This window comes from Cryptomeria japonica, chromosome 3, assembly GCF_030272615.1.
Source record: "Cryptomeria japonica chromosome 3, Sugi_1.0, whole genome shotgun sequence".
NCBI classification, from domain to species: Eukaryota; Viridiplantae; Streptophyta; class Pinopsida; order Cupressales; family Cupressaceae; genus Cryptomeria; species Cryptomeria japonica.
The window spans coordinates 454393791-454414469 of NC_081407.1; the positions used below are offsets into that span (position 1 = coordinate 454393791).

General features: G+C 37.1%; 1 protein-coding gene across 5 annotated transcripts in view; it reads left to right on the forward strand.

The window, feature by feature from the left end:
• The window catches only part of LOC131062630 (probable GTP-binding protein OBGC2), a 221799-nt gene that overhangs the window by 54597 nt on the left and 146523 nt on the right, over positions 1–20679 (forward strand). For all 5 annotated transcript variants that reach the window (XR_009111344.2, XM_057997895.2, XM_057997252.2 and 2 more), the window contains exons 4-5: positions 2940–3023; positions 6007–6084. Coding sequence is in view for 4 of the 5 variants with exons in the window: in XM_057997895.2 (XP_057853878.2) it covers positions 2940–3023; positions 6007–6084 (162 nt within the window). In the remaining variant the exon portion in view is untranslated. The remainder of the gene's footprint in view (positions 1–2939; positions 3024–6006; positions 6085–20679) is intronic.

Below are 20679 nucleotides of genomic sequence, written 5' to 3' on the forward strand. Positions count from 1 at the left end.
CACATTTGAAAATATTTATATATCTACTTGTGTTATTTCCTTAAGCAAAATTCTGTGTTTAAATTTATATGAGTGATGTATACTTGTGTATGTGGTGAAACTAGCTTCTATTTGATGAGGTTGTTGTGTCTTCAAGGTTTATTTATCAAAGGGTGCATGAAACAATTTTTAAATCCTTAAAAATCTTTGAATGTCATGATGTTTTCAATTTGTCGAGTCTTTATTGAGTTCACACCGAGTCTGGGCATCAAGTCTGAGTCCAAGGCAAAAATCAGCTTGCTGAGTTTGAGTCTTGTAAACCTGGTCTAACTTGTTTATGGCAGGTTAAGTGACCAAACAGCATGAAAGGAGAGATGCCTATGATGTGTCTTGCTAGTGTCTTGTGCTTGGATATGGGACTAGGGTTGTGTAGAGTTATGACAGGGTTCGTAGCCTCCTAAAGCAGCAAAAGAAAGTCACATATAACTTATTATGTTGTTTTGTAAAGATTAGTATATTGAATTTTCCATGTGGTGATGTTGGTCATACATGCTTAGTATGTTGTTTTGTATAGATTAGTATATTAATTTTTTCATGAGGTGACTTTAGTCGCACATGCTTAATAGGTTGTTTTGTATAGATTAGTATATTGACTTTGACTTTTTCATCAGATGAATTTGGTCATCGACCAACAGTTGATTTCAGGTGTTTGGTGATTCTTTGAAAAAATTGGATCACATAATGAATTCCTTGCTTGCATTTTTGAGCTCTTGAATAGTATTTCCTTTGAGAGACATGCTTTGCTTAGATAGCAATGGCATAATTTTTCAAGTTGGTAGCAACCATGACTTGATTGAAGACTTTCAATGGTTGAATTTCAGTTTGGATTTTGGTTGGTTTCTGATTATTGGTACAGTTAATTTTGATGGACATGATGACAGATTGCGATTTGTTACACTGGTGTTTAGTTGACTGGTTCTTAGACAGATGCGTTGACTCCAATTTTCTAGACTTGAGATTAATGTTTTATGAGTTTGGCACTCGAGTAGATTGTGAGGTGAATCTGGAGACATGACAGATCCAATAATACCCTTATTGTATATGTTTCTTTCTAGTGACTTATTGAGGTTTGCTGGAGTGCCAACAGTACCTGGTGACCATACTAGATACTTTTTCCATGGAATTTTAATAGTGTGACGTAGACTTGGTTTTGTTATCTGATATATGAACAAGTGGAGATGTTGATGGCTTATGGTAGATGTTCATGTGACTGCCTTGATACACATGAGAGTTACAACTGGAGTATTGAATCGTGGACAGAGACAGGAGAGATATCAAATACTTGAATTATTTTTACCATTGGTAGATTTATCACAGATCGTGTGACTCTTCTGCGATTGGTTGCATCTCATCTTTGGCAGAAGACTCATGAAGCATAACTGATTGAGGATTGGATAATTGCTTGAACAAGATTGTCCCAGACTTGATTGGTTGAAATTATTAAGGCTTGGATTGAGATTCCTTGGTATTCCACTATTGGAGATGGTCTAAGCTTTTCCCTTGATCATTGTATTCATAATATACACAGATGTAAGGCTGATGTTTCTCTCGTTTGTTACGGAGTCCTGTATCGGAGTTTAGCTCTGATGGTGGGGTTATTATTAGAGATCTCTTGGAGTGAATCTAAGAACCTCTTGTATGTGTTAATCCTAGGTCATGTATTTGTGTAGACAGTGGTAGCCTAAATGGCATAGGAATCTGGGTAAATATGTACCTAGCTGGAATGACTTAATTTTGGACATTAGTCGGACAAACTGTTACTGATCTCTATTAATTGGGTTTCTGAGAATAATGACCCTAACTTGTGGGTTTCATGGACATCTTATTTATGATGGCAGGTGTGTGTTGAAGATCTGAGAGAAGTAATGGTGAAGCAAACCTTATGCTTTACCTTTCATACCTCTTCTGCAATTTATTATATGTCACTTTAGTTGATTCAGATAATAAAATAAAACCAAATCAATTACTTAATTTTATAAATATAATCTGATTATGATATTATAAGGAGAAAGAAAATGGAGAGAACTTGCATAATTTTTGAAATCATTTAAACAAAAGGAGAACCAACGTTTTTGGATTTACAATTTATTTGATAACATGGAAAAAAATTGGAAGAGGTTTGACACAACATAAACTATTGCCTTGTAAATGGTATAGGATCTGTTTGTACGTTTGTGGGGCTTATGATTTTTAGAGTATTAACATGTATGGCAAAGGAGTGCAGAAATTGAAATAGTTTAGTATTCAAATTTCAGAGTCATAGAATACATGCACGATGTCAATTTTATGTGCTTTTAATTTTTTGACCTTATAAAATTTTAGAGTTTTAACACAAAATGATTTTAGCTTTTAATGCCAGGTCATTACCTCATAACTCCTGATAATGTTGTATTATATTGTCCTAAGAAAGGATGTCGTGCATTTTCAGCCTCTAGTTCCCAGAGAGTGTTTTTATTGTGGCACTATCTTGTTGGTTGGAGACTCATTGCTTATCTCTCAGAAGCTACCATTGAGCAATCTTGTTTTACAGTAAATATGTTAGTATCATCATTGTCAGAGTTAGTTTGACTTATTTATTTGTCATTTTGCTGTATGTTAAATTTTTTAAATGATCACTGCAAATCTGCACTCATCCCTAAACTGCGTTCAGCTTCTGACTATGCAAATACGTATACCCATGCCCACACACACATTCCTGTGTCTACACAGGTATCTAACTAATTTTTTCTTGTCAATGCAATGGAATTCCCATGTGCTCAATAGGCATGTTGGCCAAACCAGGAGTTGAACAGTCTCCTTTCCTTTTATTAATGGATATCTATTTATTTATGACACTTTGAATCTTTTTTGCCTATTGATGTTGTGAAGTTACTCCTATCACTTTTTTCTTTCATTTGCAGATTAGCCTGGTGGAAATGCGCCAAAATAATAGAAGACTGTCGGGAGCTGTAAATGCGAATGTTATCAGGGATGAAAACGATAAGGTAATGTCTTTTTTTTGTTCTTATTCTCTTTGGTGCTTTCAACAGCTTTATTAAGGCTTTTGTTCATTTCTTTTTCCCATTTTATCTTGGGATTGTTATGCTGAAAATGTAAAGATATAAGGTAGAATCCTCTTTCTAGCTCAGTAATTTAGAAAATATCGCATAGTTTTTCTTTTCAGTCTCATGTTGTATTGGTATATCTAAGGCAACACTTTAGCCACAAAAACGATGGTTTTCATCAAAGTTGAGCATTTCTGAAAAATATATGTAGTTATTTTTTATTTCTTTTTCTTATTACAAAGGTTGTTTAGGTTCTTTTTTTTTTTATCAGTAAATAGCAGAAGGGGCTGCACCCATTATATTGATAATAATAGATATTACATCAGTTCATATTTTCAACTGCACTTCCAACCTAAACCAGTCAACTACCCATCTGAATACATCCTATAATAAAACAATTAACTTATTAACAGGTGACCCAGGAAACCCACAAAAAAGTCTCTGTGAACAAAGTGGAGACAGTAGTAGAGGCACCATGTAGCATATAACAACTATCTATGAGTAGAAGCAGTATACGACTATTATATGTATATGACTGTTACACCCAAAAAATGAAACATGATAAAGCACCCGAGCTCATTTGCTAGGCTGTCCACCCAACTGAGTCGCCATCCTAACTTTCATTGGGCAGTCCTGTTGTGACCTATTTCACACATCGCCCCATTACAAATGGGGACCCCCAGTGGTTTGCTTTTTAGGGGTTTGTCTAAGCGTTGCAATTTCATAAGTCTCTATTTTCGAGAGCTTAGAGTTAAATTTTTTGAGAGGTCATACGTTGAGCCAAATAGGGAATTCTTGCCCCTATCAGTGTCTGGACATCACCAAAGCACTCAGAAGGCACGAAGGATGAAGATTGCAATTGCTTTGAGTCAATTTTGACACCTTCCTATTTTTTAGGGATTCTGTTTTTTTGCTTTTTTGATTTTTGGCACTTTGGGACCAATCCGAGAAGCAGCTTGTTTTTGCTTTTTTGCTTTTTGCTTTTTTCTGCTTTTTTGAAAGTAGACCTAGGGTTTGGTCCCTTAGGTCATGACATCAGTGCCCATGTCCTCAGAATTGAGAAATAATCTGGTATCTGTCAGAATAATCAAATAAACTCACTTCAAACCTGTAAATGCCTTAGAACAGATTGGTAACCAAGTGAGTGGACCAAATGATCTTGGTTTCAAGTTTGCCAAATTTTACTCCAACTCGATATCCAATCAATTTGCTGAAGAAACCAAACCAATGTCACAAAGTTGCTGATTGAAATAAAATTATTTCGCTGTGAATCAAAAATGAATTCGCTATCAAGATTATAAGGTTGTCACCTTCAATGAGATTGCTATGCATAAGATTATGATCGCTGTTCAAAGGAGAATCAGTGAGCAAATTTATTGATGAAAACCATTAGATCAGAAACCGAACTCTTTGTCAAAACATGGTGCGATTCATTGATGAGGTAATTTTAGCGACACCTATCGGTGAATTCGCTGATCCTCAAGATAATTCACTGTGAGTCCGTGTGATTAGTTCGCCACCTTCCAAAATGAACAAGATCGCTGATGCAGATTGTCTAATCTTCTTTCAATTCGCTTTAATGAAATCGCTATGAATGGGATTTTGATCCCTGATCATAATGATCACGGAGGATATCAAATCAGATTGAACCATTGAATAGGCAATCGTCTTCACAAAATTCGATGTTCTCAATCAAGTATGAGTCGCTGTCTCTTACATAATTGAATCAGTAGATGGAGTGGAATTGTTGATCAGAGATTTGAAAAAACGTAATCACCCTTCTGAAGACAAATTCGCTGCATATGAAAGATAATCACCTGTATGTGTGTTGATCAAATGTAATGATCAACACAAAAATTTAATCCCCCTTTGATGCGAATTGGAAAGGCTCCAAACTTTGAATTTCATCCTTAAATTTGATCACCCAATCGCAATAATCTAGTCAATCGATTTCCATTATTTTAAATGCACAGGGCTGTTCAGCAATTTTTATTAAATACGAATTCATCGTTGAGCTCCCACCTCGAACTTAATCTTCCTAGACTTGTAACCTATTATCAAGGGATGAATACCGCTTATTAAATACGATCCATTAGAGCTCATACATTGATGCTTCAAGTTTTGCAATCTAGGTGACTTAATTGAATTAACCAAGCATCGTTGGATGCCTTCTTTTATGTTCATCGTATTGCCAAACGTATTGCTGCTAAGTTCACCACCTTTATTGAATATCTCTTGGTCACACAGCTTAGAGTTTACAAATCTTTTAACGATGATCATGCTGGCTGCCTTGGTTTCAATGAAGCTCATCAAACTTTGCATGATAAGGCAGTGACTCCCTATGCTTGCATTTACATAATCATCTTTAATTAACCTCTCTTAAAATTTGCAAATGCACCTCATTTGTACAACCATCTTCATTAAATATTTTCACCAATAATTAATATACTAACTCTGGCATCCTTTAGGATTGGTTGGTTAAAACCAATAATTAATATACTAAATTTAATCTGGATGGCAGTTTATGCCAAAGCTCAAAAGCTTCATTACAATGCAAATAGCTCTCTTAGTGTGACAGTTGATTGCTATGGTTCCCAGGGAAACCTGCATTGAGTATTCTGTTGAAGGTTAAAAATATGCTTTCTTCCAAAAAATTATAGGTTTTTTCATCTATTAAGTGATTTGCTTCATATTGTTGTTCTCGTGATTTTCCTAGAGACCTTAATGTCAGAATGATAAGCATTATGCAATCCAGATACACGATTATGACTGACTGATAATATCTAAAATCTCTCTCTTTTTTGAGTTGTATTCTGTGTTATTAATGCATTTTGTGTTTTTTATTTGGCTTTGTAAATCATTGACTTGGATTCCCATATACTGAGAATAATGTTAAAAGATTTAAACAAAACACATGTTGCAGGATATGGCCTTTGGACAGCCAGGAGAAGAAGTGAGATTGGAATTGATATTGCGAATTGTGGCAGATGTTGGGCTTGTGGTATGCTTTTCATTCATCTTGATTTGTATTGTATCCTTTGAAAATAATTTTCTTATCAGCTGTCACACATGAGGTTTCAAGCAGGTTCTTCCAATACAATAGAGTATTAGAGGGAAAAGCCATTTCCTAATTGTGTTTTCTGTTTACAATCACATACACTACTATTTCATATCTTGGCTATACTTACAGTACTTGGTTATCCTTAAAATAGTTTATAGAAAATACTATTTTATAAAGTTATTTGTCTTTTATATACACGTAAAGGTCAGATTCAAATCAAAGGTATTGCTAACAGTTTTCAGAACAATCTAAGTTGTTTGATGCAACAGAACCACCCCCTATTTTGATGAAGACAATAATTGTGAGCAGAATTTTATTATGCATATCGTAAGAATTTGTGGTCAGATTAGACCAGGTGCCATATCCATTATCTATATAATTCTAGATGCACATAGTAGACATTGTATTTACTAGAATTAATAGCATGAAGACAAAGACTACAAACTTATTAACCATAAGATGGGGCTTTGTAGAAAGGCATCAACAGATTGTATTATGATTCAAATGTAGTGCGAATGGCATGGAGCCACATTCCTCTTACTTGCAGCTGACAAAAGTGATAGAGAGAGCAATTCTAGCATATTTATCTACAGAAAATGTGCAACCATTAAATATTGTGATCATAGTTACGAGACTCAGACTTAGTTTGGACTCGGCAAGCTGATTTTTGACTTGGACTCGGTGCCCAAACTCGACAAAAACTTGGCAATTGAAAAGCCCAAGAAATTCAAAGATTTTTAAGGATTTAAAACTTGTTTCATGCACCCCTTAATAGATAGTCTTTAAAGATACAATAACATCATCAAATAGAAGCTAATTTGATCACACACACAAGTATACATCCATCACATAAGTATAAACACAAATTTTAGCTGAAGGAAATAACACACTTAGATATAAATATTGTGAAATGTCTTCAAAACTCATTGAATATGAAATCCATGGCATAAAAACAAATATCAATGCCATAATTATAAGTCTATGGGTAAGAGGAGGTTGCATTATTTGTCCCAACATCACGACAAGTCATTTGTTGGCATCTAAGATAAGTTCTAGATGATGATGTAGCCATGATATTTGCTTGTGTCTCAATGATTGGTGTGTATATTCAAATGAGGAATTTATTATTAAATTTTTTTTGAAGCCTCCAAGACTAAATGTTTTGTTGACAAGTTCATTAACAAAGAGGAATGGTTAAGTAAAAAGATAAATGGTTATACTCTATTTTGACCTTAGCTAGGACACTAATAGATGGGATTCTTCTATCAGTTGTCTATGCAAGGCATGATTGATACATTTTGCATTATGAAAATTGCATTTCTTGCCAACTATGATTTAACTTGTATTTAGCAGTACAAGGATTATAGCATGCTAGCTTTGCCAATGGCGGTCCTCGTATGCTAAACAAGTTGTCCAATATACGAAACAAGACAATTCGTGATTGTGGCTTTGACTGTGAAGATGTAGATATTTGCAACAAGGGATATGTAGTTTGTAGATTTTTATTATGACGATTCATTGTTGGCCTATTACTTGCTTAGACTTATAGTCCGATAGGGGTTTGGGGACAACACCAAAACGGGGATGAGGAGTAGCACCCCTTGTAAAGTATATTCAATTTCTATTGAAGAACAAGTTAAATAATAGCAATGCTATGTGATTGCAATTTATAATTTTGTGTCTAACAATTCTGATTTATTTATGTGCAGACTGTGGGAGAGAAATCATTTTAATATTTTTCTATGTCTTCTCCAAATGAATTCAATTGTTATATATATCATTTAGGCAACCAGTCAATAGGTGTATTGATCGGTCATGCCTTTTAGGCATGACCGATCAATGCACCCATTGATCGGTGCCTTTTCAATATACTTTTGTTTTATCTCTTAACACAATGCTATTTACATAATGGATTGGTTCACATATAACCCCGATAAACATATTGCATATCATAATTTGGATCGGTGCCTTAATGCACCTGATAACCATCGGTCATGCCTTTTAGGCATGACCGATCAATGCACCCATTGATCGGTGCCTTTTCAATATACTTTTGTTTTATCTCTTAACACAATGCTATTTACATAATGGATTGGTTCACATATAACCCCGATAAACATATTGCATATCATAATTTGGATCGGTGCCTTAATGCACCTGATAACCAAAGTGCACATTGTATATTTGAATCGGTGCATATTTCATTAATTAACTAAAGTGTTTTACCAAGCAATGAAGTGGTGCTTGTTTACACTCGATAGCAAATACTGAATCGGTGCTTTATTAACAACAGCATTTAGTTGAGGTTCGATGCACATAATATGTTACCGGATTTAACAACCTGATAACATATCAATATATATTATAGCAATCGAATGAATACCATTATTTTATAGCAATTTATCATGTTTCAAATCAGTAAGCAAAATATAAATGATAACAGACATATACGAGTATGGTTTACTTATCTTGCAGGAGCTACAATGCATTAACACTCCCTCTTAGCTCTAGAACATTTCTCTTTCATAACCAAGATAATGTCAGTCATCAAAATCTATATCATGTGAAATATCATCAAAACATATGATATGAAAAATAAAAGAACATCACTTGAGCATGTTATATAAAGTATCACCTAAGCATGTGATACAAATATTTATCAAGATATCACCTAAACATGTGATATCTGTATTGCCTAAACATGCAATACTTTTAAGGATAATCCATATGAGAAGTGTTAAGTTCTCATCATATCCAAGTTGTGATAAGTGCAATAACATTTTATAAATGTTTCTCACAACACAGTCGTGACACATCCATGACTTACCAGAGATCCAACATGATCATTGGTTGAGATATCACCTAAGCACGTGATATCAGTATTGCCTAAGCATGCAATACAAGGATAACCATATGAGAAGTGTTTAAATTCTCATCATATCCAGGTTGTGATAAGTGCAATAACATTTTATAAATGTTTTATCACAACGCAGTCATGGCACATCCATGACTTACCAGAGATCCAACATGATCGTTGGTTTGACTACCATAAGATCGTCACCTTCTGATGTCTACATACAAGTGTTCAGTATCTGAGAGATCGTCACCTCTTAGATATGAACACAGGTGGCAAAAAAACCAAAGATTGTCCAAACATGACAAAGAAGTTTACACATTAAACATCTTAAATATATGTAAGTATAGATTACAAAGCAGATTACCTTTCTATCATACCTAAGCCCTTTCTGAAATGATCAACCTTCACTCTGGAAAGAGGTTTGGTCAGAATATCTGTAGTCTGATCTCCTGTACACACATATTCTAATTTAATCACATTCCTGTCAACCATATCTCGCACATAATGGTATGGAATCTCAATATGTTTGGACCTGTCATGAAATGCTGGATTTACAGAGAGTTTTATGCAGCTTTGATTATCACACTGAATAACTATAGGTTTCATAGGTTCTCCAAACAATCCCACAAGCAACTTCCTAAGCCATACTGCCTCTCGGGCAGCCATGGAAGCTGCAATATATTCAGCCTCAGTGGAACTCTGAGCTACTGAAGATTGTTTTCTGCTGATCCAGGATATCATGGCTGAACCTAAATTGAAGCAGCACCCTGAAGTGCTCTTTTTGTCAGTCACACTGCCAGCCCAATCTGAATCTGTAAATCCATGTAGGTCTATGTCAATTTTCTCATATTTAAGACCAAGCTTTAGAGTACCTTGTAAGTATCTCATTATATGTTTTACTGCAACCAGGTGTATCTCCTTGGGTTCACACATGAACCGACTTAAAGCATTAACAACATAACAAATATCTGGCCTTGTATTTACCAGATACATCAGGGACCCAATCATCTGCCTGTATTGAGTAGGGTCAGTGGGTTTTGACTCTGCTGCTGCTTCTTTAAGTTTATGGAAGTTGGTTTCCATAGGAGAGGTCATGGGCCTGCAGTTTAGCATTCCGAATCTCGTCAATATGTCCAAGGTGTACTTCCCTTGGTTCAGTACAATATTATCAGGATTCTGCCATACTTCCAATCCTAGGAAGTAATGAAGAAGCCCCAAGTTCTTCATATCAAATTCTGTGGATAGATCTTTCTTGCATTGATCTATTAGGTGATCATTTCCTGTGATTAATAAGTCATCAACATATAAAATCAATATTAGCATATCACCTTTATTTCTTTTGAGGTAGAGATCAGGATCTGCATCATTCTTAGAGAAACCTAGCTTTGAGAGATAGGTGTCAATTCTTTCATACCAGGCCCTGGGAGCTTGTTTGAGCCCATAGAGAGCTTTCTTGAGTCTACACACATGAGACTCTGCATCATGAATTTCAAACCCTTCAGGTTGCTCTAAGTAGACTTCTTTTGAGATCTCGCCATTTAGAAATGCTGTCTTTACATCCATCTGATGTACCTTCCACCCCTTTGCTGCTGCAATGGCTAGTACAACTCTTACTGATGTATACCTGGGAACAGGTGCAAATGTCTCTTCATAATCTATTCCTTCCTTCTGTGAGAACCCTCTAGCTACAAATCTGGCCTTGTGCTTTTCAATACTGCCATTTGCAGCATGCTTGATTTTAAACAACCATTTAGAAGACACAATAGATTTCTTGGTTGGCCTAGGAACAATCTCCCAAACATCATTCTTCATAATGGACTGATACTTTTTAGACATGGCATCTTTCCATACTTGATGTTTGAGTGCATCTGATACATTGTTTGGTTCAGCTTTAGAGAGATCATTCATAAGGGCAACATAGTTGGTGAACTTATTAGGCCTCTTGCTTTCCTTGAAGGTTCCTGAAGGAGCAACGAACTTCTGAGCTTCTGCTACAGTTTTGGTGGCCCATAGTGGTCTTTTCTTGAGTTTTTCTATAGGTGGGTTTTGTGTTTCACCTATAGTTTCCTTAAGATACTCCCTCTGAAGCTCAGGAGTAGGATCTTCTACTAGGTTAGGAGTAGGATTATAGATTTCAAGTTCTATTGTATTTTGGGCCCTTTTGAAGGCTAAATCTTCTTCGAAGATTACATCCCTACTGAGTTCAATATTTCTCTGCCCTTGTACATAGATTCTGTAAGCTTTAGAAGTTTCACTGTACCCTACAAGTATTCCCCTTTTTCCAGAGGGCTCTAGTTTTAGTCTTTTCTCTTTAGGTACATGTATATAGACAAGACACCCAAATATCCTAAGGTGGCTGATATTCAAGTTTAGATTTTGATCTAGTATCATAGCTTTGGCAGCTTCTACTATAGTCTTATTTTTTCTTTCAGCTACTCCATTTTGTTGAGGGTTATAAGGTATTGTTAACTCCCTCTTAATCCCAAAATTTTTACAAAAATCTTTAAATAGTTCTGATGTGTATTCCCCCCCATTGTCAGTTCTTAGGGTTTTAATTTTGTTTTCTGAGAGGTTTTCTGTTAAAGTTTCAAACTCTTTAAATCTACTTAGGATCTCTTCTGATTCTTTACATTTCAGAAAGTAGATCCAAGTCTTCCTAGAGTAGTCATCAACAAAAATTACATAGTACAAGAATCCCCTTAGAAAGGGTACGGACATAGGTCCACATACATCGGAATGAACTAATTCCAAAACTTTGCTAGTTTTCCTAGTACTATTCTGAAATGCACTTTTGGTATTCTTACCTAGGGCACATCCTTTGCATGCCTCTGAATGATATTGCTTCAACTGAGGTAGACCTGTGACAAGGTTTCCCATAGTTGACAAAGCTCTATAATTCAGATGGCCTAATCTCCCGTGCCACACTTCATTTGCATTAGTGGCTTCATGGATCAAGGCTAGATTGGGCTCTGTGCATAGCTCATACAAATAGCCTTGTCTTTGACCAATAACCTTAGCGTTCTTGATGGAGGATTTCTTTGGCCAAGCCAACACCTTGTTTTCCATGAAGGTCACTCTGTATCCTTGATCTTCTAGTGCTGATATGGAGATTAGATTTCTTCTGATGCCAGGAACATATAGTACCCCTTCAAGTCGTAATGACATGCCTGTCTTTAGTTTGATGGTGCAAGTTCCAATTCCTCTGACTGGATGTGATGAATCATCTCCGATGGTCACTTATCATGGAGTCTAGTACTTCTCTAAAACCGGTGATGTGTCTGGATGAACCACTGTCGATCACCCATGAGTTAGATTTGTTTGAAGCATGGCTTGTAAGTGCTGAGTAGAGGACATAGTTCTCGGAGTCATTTTCTCTTTTGGATTTCCTCACTATGGCAAATGTGGCTTGCTTTCCTTTCTCTGGACATTTTGCAACATAGTGTCCGAATTTGTCACACCTATAACATTGAACATGTGATAGGTCTTTCTTTAAGTGTTCTTGCCTTGATAAGCTTTTCTCTTCCTAAATTGCTTCTTCTTGTACTTCTTATTAGTGTTTGTATTTAGGACTTGCAAGTCTTTGTCTATATTCTTCTGTTTTATTCCTACCTTGTTCAATCTTGATTCTTCTTGTAGACAGTCATCTCTTAATCTTTCAAACTTGGGATATTTAGACCTAGCACTGATGCCTTGGACGAATGTGTTCCATCCACTAGGCAACCCATCTAGAGCAATGAGTGTTAACTCTTTGCTTTGGATCTCGTATCCAAGGGAAGCTAAGTCATCTCTTAGACTTGATATCCACATAAAGTAGGAGTTAATTGTCTCCCCTTTGTTCATGCTGATATGATTGATCTCTCGTTTCAATGCCAGAGTACGACTTGCATTTGATATCTCAAATGTCCTTTTGAGTGCCTTGAACATTTTATAAGCCGTCTCATACCTTTTAATGATGGGCATTATGCTATTTCTTACCCCATCCACTATTATTTTAATAGCCTTTTCATTTCCCTCAATCTATGTTGATTTGTCAGGTTCATCTTCTGGCTGTGCATTTTCAGTTTGAACATATGAATCAACTTTGTTTTCTCTCAAAATCATTTTGATTCTAAACTTCCAAGCTGAAAAATCTTCGCTACCTCCGAGTCTATCTTCGAATCTGATAGCGTTGGCCATTTTAGAAATGTGATGCAGTTTATAACTTTGTCCTTGAATTTATCAAAATCAAATAGCCTTAGGTTTGATTACCGTGGCTTTGATACCATGTAAAGTATATTCAATTTCTATTGAAGAACAAGTTAAATACTAGCAATGCTATGTGATTGCAATTTATAATTTTGTGTCTAACAATTCTGATTTATTTATGTGCAGACTGTGGGAGAGAGATCATTTTAATATTTTTCTCTGTCTTCTCCAAATGAATTCAATTGGTATATATATCATTTAGGCAACCGGTCAATAGGTGTATTGACCGTATAACCCCGATAAACATATTGCATATCATAATTTGGATCGGTGCCTTAATGCACTCGATAACCAAAGTGCACATTGTATATTTGAATCGGTGCATATTTCATTAATTAACTAAAGTGTTTTACCAAGCAATGAAGCGGTGCTTGTTTACACCTGATAGCAAATACTGAATCGGTGCTTTATTAACAACAGCATTTAGTTGAGGTTCGATGCACATAATATGTTATCGGATTTAACAACCCGATAACATATCAATATATATTATAGCAATCGAATGAATACCATTATTTTATAGCAATTTATCATGTTTCAAATCAGTAAGCAAAATACAAATGATAACAGACATATACGAGTATGGTTTACTTATCTTGCAGGAGCTACAATGCATTAATACCCCTCGTGGGGGTCTAGGGGCAACACCTCTAGTGGGGTAGAGGGGCAGCACTCCTTGGTGAAGGAACACCTAGTTTTTAACTAGTTTGTTGATGCATTTACAAATTTTGGAGTGATTGTCCATATGTTGGATCAATGTTTGAATAATGGACTGCTTAGAGGTCCACATGTGTGTTTGGTAGTCATTTCAAGGGTGATTGTCACCAAGGTTTGTTTGTTTTCCCAGATTTGGCCAATGAGCCCTGGTAAGCCTAAAATGGCATTATTTTGCATTATGATGTAAAACTTTTTGCAAAGCCTTATTAGGCATTTAGTCATGTCATTTTGATGTTAGGGAATCATCCTAGGAGGTTTAGTATGATTAGAAATGCATAAAAGGCAAAAATGCAAAATTGAGCAAAAGTTGTCATTGTTGCTTGACAACGTTCTACAACTTTTTGAGCAACTTTGCATTTTTGAGCGAATCGGTGGTTAGGCAACCGATGAGGATTGGTCATGACCAAGATGGCATATAAAATGCTCTTTGAATGATTGTACACGGGTTGGAATATCCAGGAGCAAATTTGAATAGAATTTGTGAACGATTTCCAGATATTTGCCTTATATTTTATCATTTTGGTAGCAGCAGTCCATGTAAAATGGATTGATCTTGTTACTGTTATTTCCTGAAGGTTTAGTGGATGATATTGTGTTGCTCTGGAAGTGGTTGTATCTTCTCTTAGTGCAGATTTGAAGTGTATTTATAATTTGTCTCTTATTGCACTGCTCTCGGTTTGAGCAAGGGTTCAAGAAGCCCAGTCATGGTTCCAACTTGAAATCCCTTTGAGTTTGCTCAATGACCCTTGGGATTCAAGTCATGGAACCCTTGTACAGTGTACATACTTGTTGGAATGGCCTGGAAGTTGTTTGGAAGCCACTTGCTATCATTTCCTAGGCGAGCTCTGCCATAGCTCGACTAGGAATATGATTGACAATTTTGTTTTTACTTGTAGGGTTGAATAGATTTGATTGTGCCAATTGCTTGGCATGGAAGTATGATGCATAGCAGAGTCTCAGAGAAGAGATGGAGGTGTGACAGGGTGTAGAAGCCATTAAACCCCTTTGGTGAAGACTGTTAACTCCGAAAACCTCAAAAGTGCCATTTTTGGGATCCGTACCACTATGGACAAACTAGATAGCCTACCCTAGTGAATCCAAAAGTTTGTCCAAAAGGGTATTGTTGTGCGTATTGCACACCCATCCTCGTCCTGGACAGGGATCCCCATTTTTTTTAGTCTAGTCTGCCCTATAGAGAGAGAGGCATGCGGTTGAAGTATGTGAGAAATCCCTAGATTCATGTAAGATCATTAAGATCAAAATGAGAATGCTCTAATGGCGAATGTCAAGGGTTTGCAGTATGAACCCGACTCTACCCGAACGCCTTCAAAGACCAACATCCAAACCCATTTCGTGAGGAAGTTTAAACAAATACCAGGAGATCAACATCGTGCGTTTCTTCTAGGAGTCGAGTTTTCCAAGCAATGAGGGATAGAAGCCCAAAATCGCATAGAATGTCCATTATGCCCAAAACCACTTCAAGCTTCCGAAGTAACGATAAAGGCCGAGTAAACTTAAGCCTCTCAAATTTGACTTCCAGGACGAAACTGGCTGCGACCCAAGTCGTGATTTTGGATCATTTGACCAAAATACAAGATCGCCCGAGTTCTCAAAATGGCTTCATAGCCCGAAATGAAGTAAGGGCTAAAACTTGCGAGTTTCCCTTCTAAGCCGAAAATCGTTCACTAGTCACAAGGTCGGCTAAGAAGCCCGAAATGAAAACTCACAACTTGTGAAATCTTCAAAAGAGCCGAAAATCATGAAGGCGTGGCGTTATAAAAATTTGCAAAGTCTCTTTTTAGCCCGAAAATGGGCAAACATGCAAATCGGGCGACATAAAGTAAGGCGTATCTTAAAACATTTCCAAAAGGGGACTTTCAACCTGAAATTGAAAAGTTAAATGGTGTTAAAACTTTAGAGCTTTTCATAGGCCCCTTTTGACCCGAAAATGGGAAAAGATAAAAACGTAAAACTTTATAACAATTGGCAAAATGACCCTCTCGGCCGAACTTCAATAATTCAAATGGCATTCCAAGCCAAAAATCGCTAATGAATGGAGGGGGCATTTTTCATTAAGTTTGAAAAAAATGACTTTGGCCTGAAAGTACCAATATGAGAAAGGGGCGTTAAACTAGAACTTTTCAAAAGTGCCTTCTAGGCCGAAAATCACAAATATGAGGGAAGGCGTCATTCTCTCCAACCTTTACAAAATGGCATTTTGACTCGAAGATCATGAAAAATGAATGGAAGGGCGTTTTAACTTAAAACGTTCCAAGGTGACACAATTAGATAAATCACGGAGGTAAAGGTAAAACTTATAAGATAAAATCCCGCGCAGTTTGGTGAAAATACCCAAGTTCGGCTAAAGAGACATAAAGCATTTAAAAGAAGTAAATCTTTCGCAATTCACCTCTCAGGCCAAATTTTGTCTAAATAGGAGAGCGAATCAAGAAGACAGATCGAACTTCATATAAGAAGTGGGAGATTCAAAAGATACATCTCACAATGAGCTTCTCAAGGCCCGAACCTCACAAGACGAAGCCAAATGTTAAAATTTAATATTTGTTAAATTAAATTATTTAATTTTTCAAATTAATTTATTGAAGTGAAATCAATTGATTGTTCGTAGGACGTCATCAGAAGAAGCAGGAGAAAGCCTGAAACGACAAAGCTAGGCGCTGAGCTGAAGAAGAATATGCAGAAACGCGCTGCAGGAGCGTGTTGTGCAAATCGCACACCCATCCTTGTCTTGGACAGGGACCCCCCAATTTGTGCCTTTCTGTCCTTGCGGAAGAGGAAGGGGATATGAAGGGTCAAGTGCCGCTAAAACCAAATTCGGCCTCTAGGGCCATATTGTGAACTTAAAACTTCCCAATTCTCGCAAAATTGCCTAAATGTGAAGAAAGAGTTAAAGCCTGCAATGACGTTGAAATGCTGATTTTCGCCAAGGGATACAAAGGAGATAAAGAATGCAAAGTGCCAAGGTTGACAAACTCGCCCAAGTGCCAAAACTCGCACTTTTTGGAAAAAAAAATCAAAAGTTGGCAAAAATGCCCCAAATGGCCAAATTCGGACCTTTTAGCCAAAATGTTAAAAAGTGAAAGTTGGTAAAAGTGCCCAAAGGGTCGAATTTGGACCTTTAGGTGAAAATCTGAAAAGTGAAAAGTTGGCAAAAATGCCCCAAATGGCCAAATTCGGACCTTTTAGCCAAAATGTTAAAAAGTGAAAGTTGGCAAAAGTGCCCAAAGGGCCGAATTTGGACCTTTAAGTGAAAATCTGAAAAGTGAAAAGTTGGCAAAAATGCCCCAAATGGCCAAATTCGGACCTTTTAGCCAAAATGTTAAAAAGTGAAAGCTGGCAAAAGTGCCCAAAGGGCCAAATTTGGACCTTTAAGTGAAAATTTGAAAAGTGAAAAGTTGGCAAAAATGCCCCAAATGGCCAAATTCGGACCTTTTAGCCAAAATGTTAAAAAGTGAAAGTTGGCAAAAGTGCCCAAAGGGCCGAATTTGGACCTTTAAGTGAAAATCTGAAAAGTGAAAAGTTGGCAAAAATGCCTCAAATGGCCAAATTTGGACCTTTTAGCCAAAATGTTAAAAAGTGAAAGTTGGCAAAAGTGCCCAAAGGGCGGAATTTGGACCTTTAAGTGAAAATTTGAAAAGTGAAAAGTTGGCAAAAATGCCTCAAATGGCCAAATTCAGACCTTTTAGCCAAAATGTTAAAAAGTGAAAGTTGGCAAAAGTGCCCAAAGGGCCGAATTTGGACCTTTAAATGAAAATCTGAAAAGTGAAAAGTTGGCAAAAAAGCCTCAAATGGCCAAATTTGGACCTTCTAGCCAAAATGTTAAAAAGTCAAAGTTGGCAAAACACTCCAAAATCCCAAAGTTTGCAAAAGTGCCCAAAATCCCGAAATTCACCATTAAGGGGTGAAAATGTCAAAGTTTTTAGAACTTTCCGAACGCCCCTCTTGCCTGAAATTGCCAGGAACAACTAAATTCGCGGAAGGAGTAAAAGCGTTAAAACTTGGGAAATTTTCAAATGACCCTCCAGGCATTAAATTTTAATATTTGTTAAATTAAATTAATTAATTTTTCAAATTGATTTATTGAAATGAAATTGATCGTTTGCAGGTCGCAGGACGTCATTAGAGAACCAGGAGAAAGACCTAAAACGCAAATCGAAGAAGGATAGCAATCAAGGCCAGGCGCTGAAGACTGGAAAAGAAAAAGGATGTGGGAACGCGCTGCAGGAGCGCGAGAGCAACCAAACATTGGGAACCGTGCCGTTGAACAAAGATGAAGTCCACCACCGGTACCAAAGACCAAAGAACACTCTGAATGCTGCAAGTTTATGCCTTCTCGAGAAAAAGCACACAGCTAGATTTAATTCCAGGAATTCAATTTCTAAAAAGCGAAAATTGTTTTATTGTAAAACTGCTTGTAGGTCCCACTCAGATATTTTGAAAGAAAGGGGAAACAAGTTAGTTGTGGACAGTTATGTCCAACTACTGGATAGACTCAAATTGAAGCCAAATAGTGGCAGGTAGTTGAAATTGTGGTTGAATGGATGAGTGAGAATTTAATGGGCATGGGTTAAGGCTGCTAGTTTCTGGAAGGCAGATCAGGACCCTTGGATGCAGTCCATCCTGGCCTCTGATTCAAAATTGTAAAAACTATAAAAGGTAGAGGCCTTTCTTTTGTAAAGGGTTAGATAGTTAGAGATTGTTGGATAGTTAGACTCTGGTGAGAGAGTTAGATTTTAGAGTTAGAATAGGTTAGATTTTAAGCAGTAGCATAGAGATGCTGCAGAAATTGTTGTAATAGGCAGCTGAAATCAATATATAAACATTGATTTGGTGTTTATTGTTTTGTTTTCATCCCGTTTGCATGGTTTCTCTCAGCAATTTAGATAGATCTTTTTGTTTTGGGTGTGCAGGTATTTGATAGATTCAGGCTCATACCATTGAGAATATACTGATTGTGTATCCTTTTGTATGGTTAACCTGAACCTTTAATTGTGCTTAGTTCAATTATAGGTGTCCGTCTGAGCTGCGCCAGAATTGGGTGCTTAGCCGTGCGTCTCTAGTCTGAAAATCTTCCAAGTCCCTTTGAAGATTGCACCGTTCTTGCAAGTTTGTGAGCTATTTTGGCCAAGCGAGAATTGGTTATGTTGAATCCGTCTACCCGCATACCCGTGTTGTTAGTTTTAGATCTCCTAACCCTTTCCTTTTGCTCTTTATTACGTAATTCGAGAATCACAACAGACCAGCTTGTTGCAAATTGTAAGTCCCCTTGTGCTCTTAGCAAATCACATCGACCACTGAGTAATCCCGCAGTCAAGACCTGACAAAGGAAACCTTGAGGTTGTCCCCTTTGATCAAGCACGAGAAATAGCATTAGGGATTTCCTTATCTCAAGAGAGGATAGGATACTCAGCGAGTTTATTCTATTCTGCATTGGCCGGATGAAGTCGCAAGTTCAGCAATTTTAGACATGTCAACAGAGCGCGAGAGCAACCGAGCATTGGGAAGCGTGCCGTTGAACAAAGCTGAAGTCCACTGGGACCAAAAACTGAAGAACACTCTGGATGCGACAAGTCTATGCGTTCTCAGGGAAAGTGCACAGCTGGACTTAATTCCAGAAGTTTAGTTTTAAAAGCTGAAACTGTTTTATTGTAAAACTGCCTATGGGTCCCGCGCAAGATATTTTAAAACAGAGGGGACATAGGTCAGTTATGTCCAACTACCGGATTGATTCAAATTAAATGCCAAAACAGTTGTGGGTAGTTGAGATAGTGGTTGGATAGATGACTGAGAGTTTAATGTGCATGGGTTAAAGTTGCTAGCTTCTGGAAGGCAGGTCAGGGCCCTTGGATGCAGTCCATCCTAGCCTCTGATTCATATTGTAAAATTTATAAAAGGTAGAGGCCTTTCTTTTGTAAAGAGTTAGACAGTTAGAGAGAATTTTGTAGTTAGAGTTCTATAGTTAGATTTTAGAAGTTAGAATAGGTTAGACCTTAGCAGTAGCATAGAGATGCTGCATAAATTGTTGTAATAGGTAGCTGAAATCAATATATAGACATTGATTTGGTGTTTATTGTCTTGTTTTCATCCTGTTTGCATGGTTTCTTTCAGCATTTTAGATAGATCTTTCTGTTTTGGGTGTGCAGGTATTTGATAGATTCAGGCTCATACCATTGAGGATATACTGATTGTGTATCCTTTTGTATGGTTAACCTGAGCCTTTGAATTGTGCTTAGTTCAATTGCAGGTGTCCGTCTAAGCTACGCCAGAATTGGGTGCTTAGCCGTGCGTCTCCGGTCTGAAAATCTTCCAAGTCCCTTTGAAGATTGCACTGTTCTTGCAAGGTTGTGAGCTATTCTGGTCAAGCAGGGATTGGTAATGTTGAATCCGTCTACCCGCATACCAGTCTTGTTAGTTTTAGATCTCCTATCCCTTCCCTTTTGATTCTATTTCGCAGTTCGATAATCACAGCAGACCAGCTAGTTGCAAAATCTTAAGTCCTCTTGTGCTCCCAGCAAATCACATCGACCGTTGAGCTATCCTGCAGTCAAGACCTGACAATCGAAACCTTGAGGTCGTCCCCATGGATCAAATTGAAACAGCATTAGGGATTTCCTTATCTCAAGAGAGGATAGGATACTCAATGAGTACATTCTATTCTGTGTTGGTTGGATGGAGTCGTAAGTTCCGCGACTTTA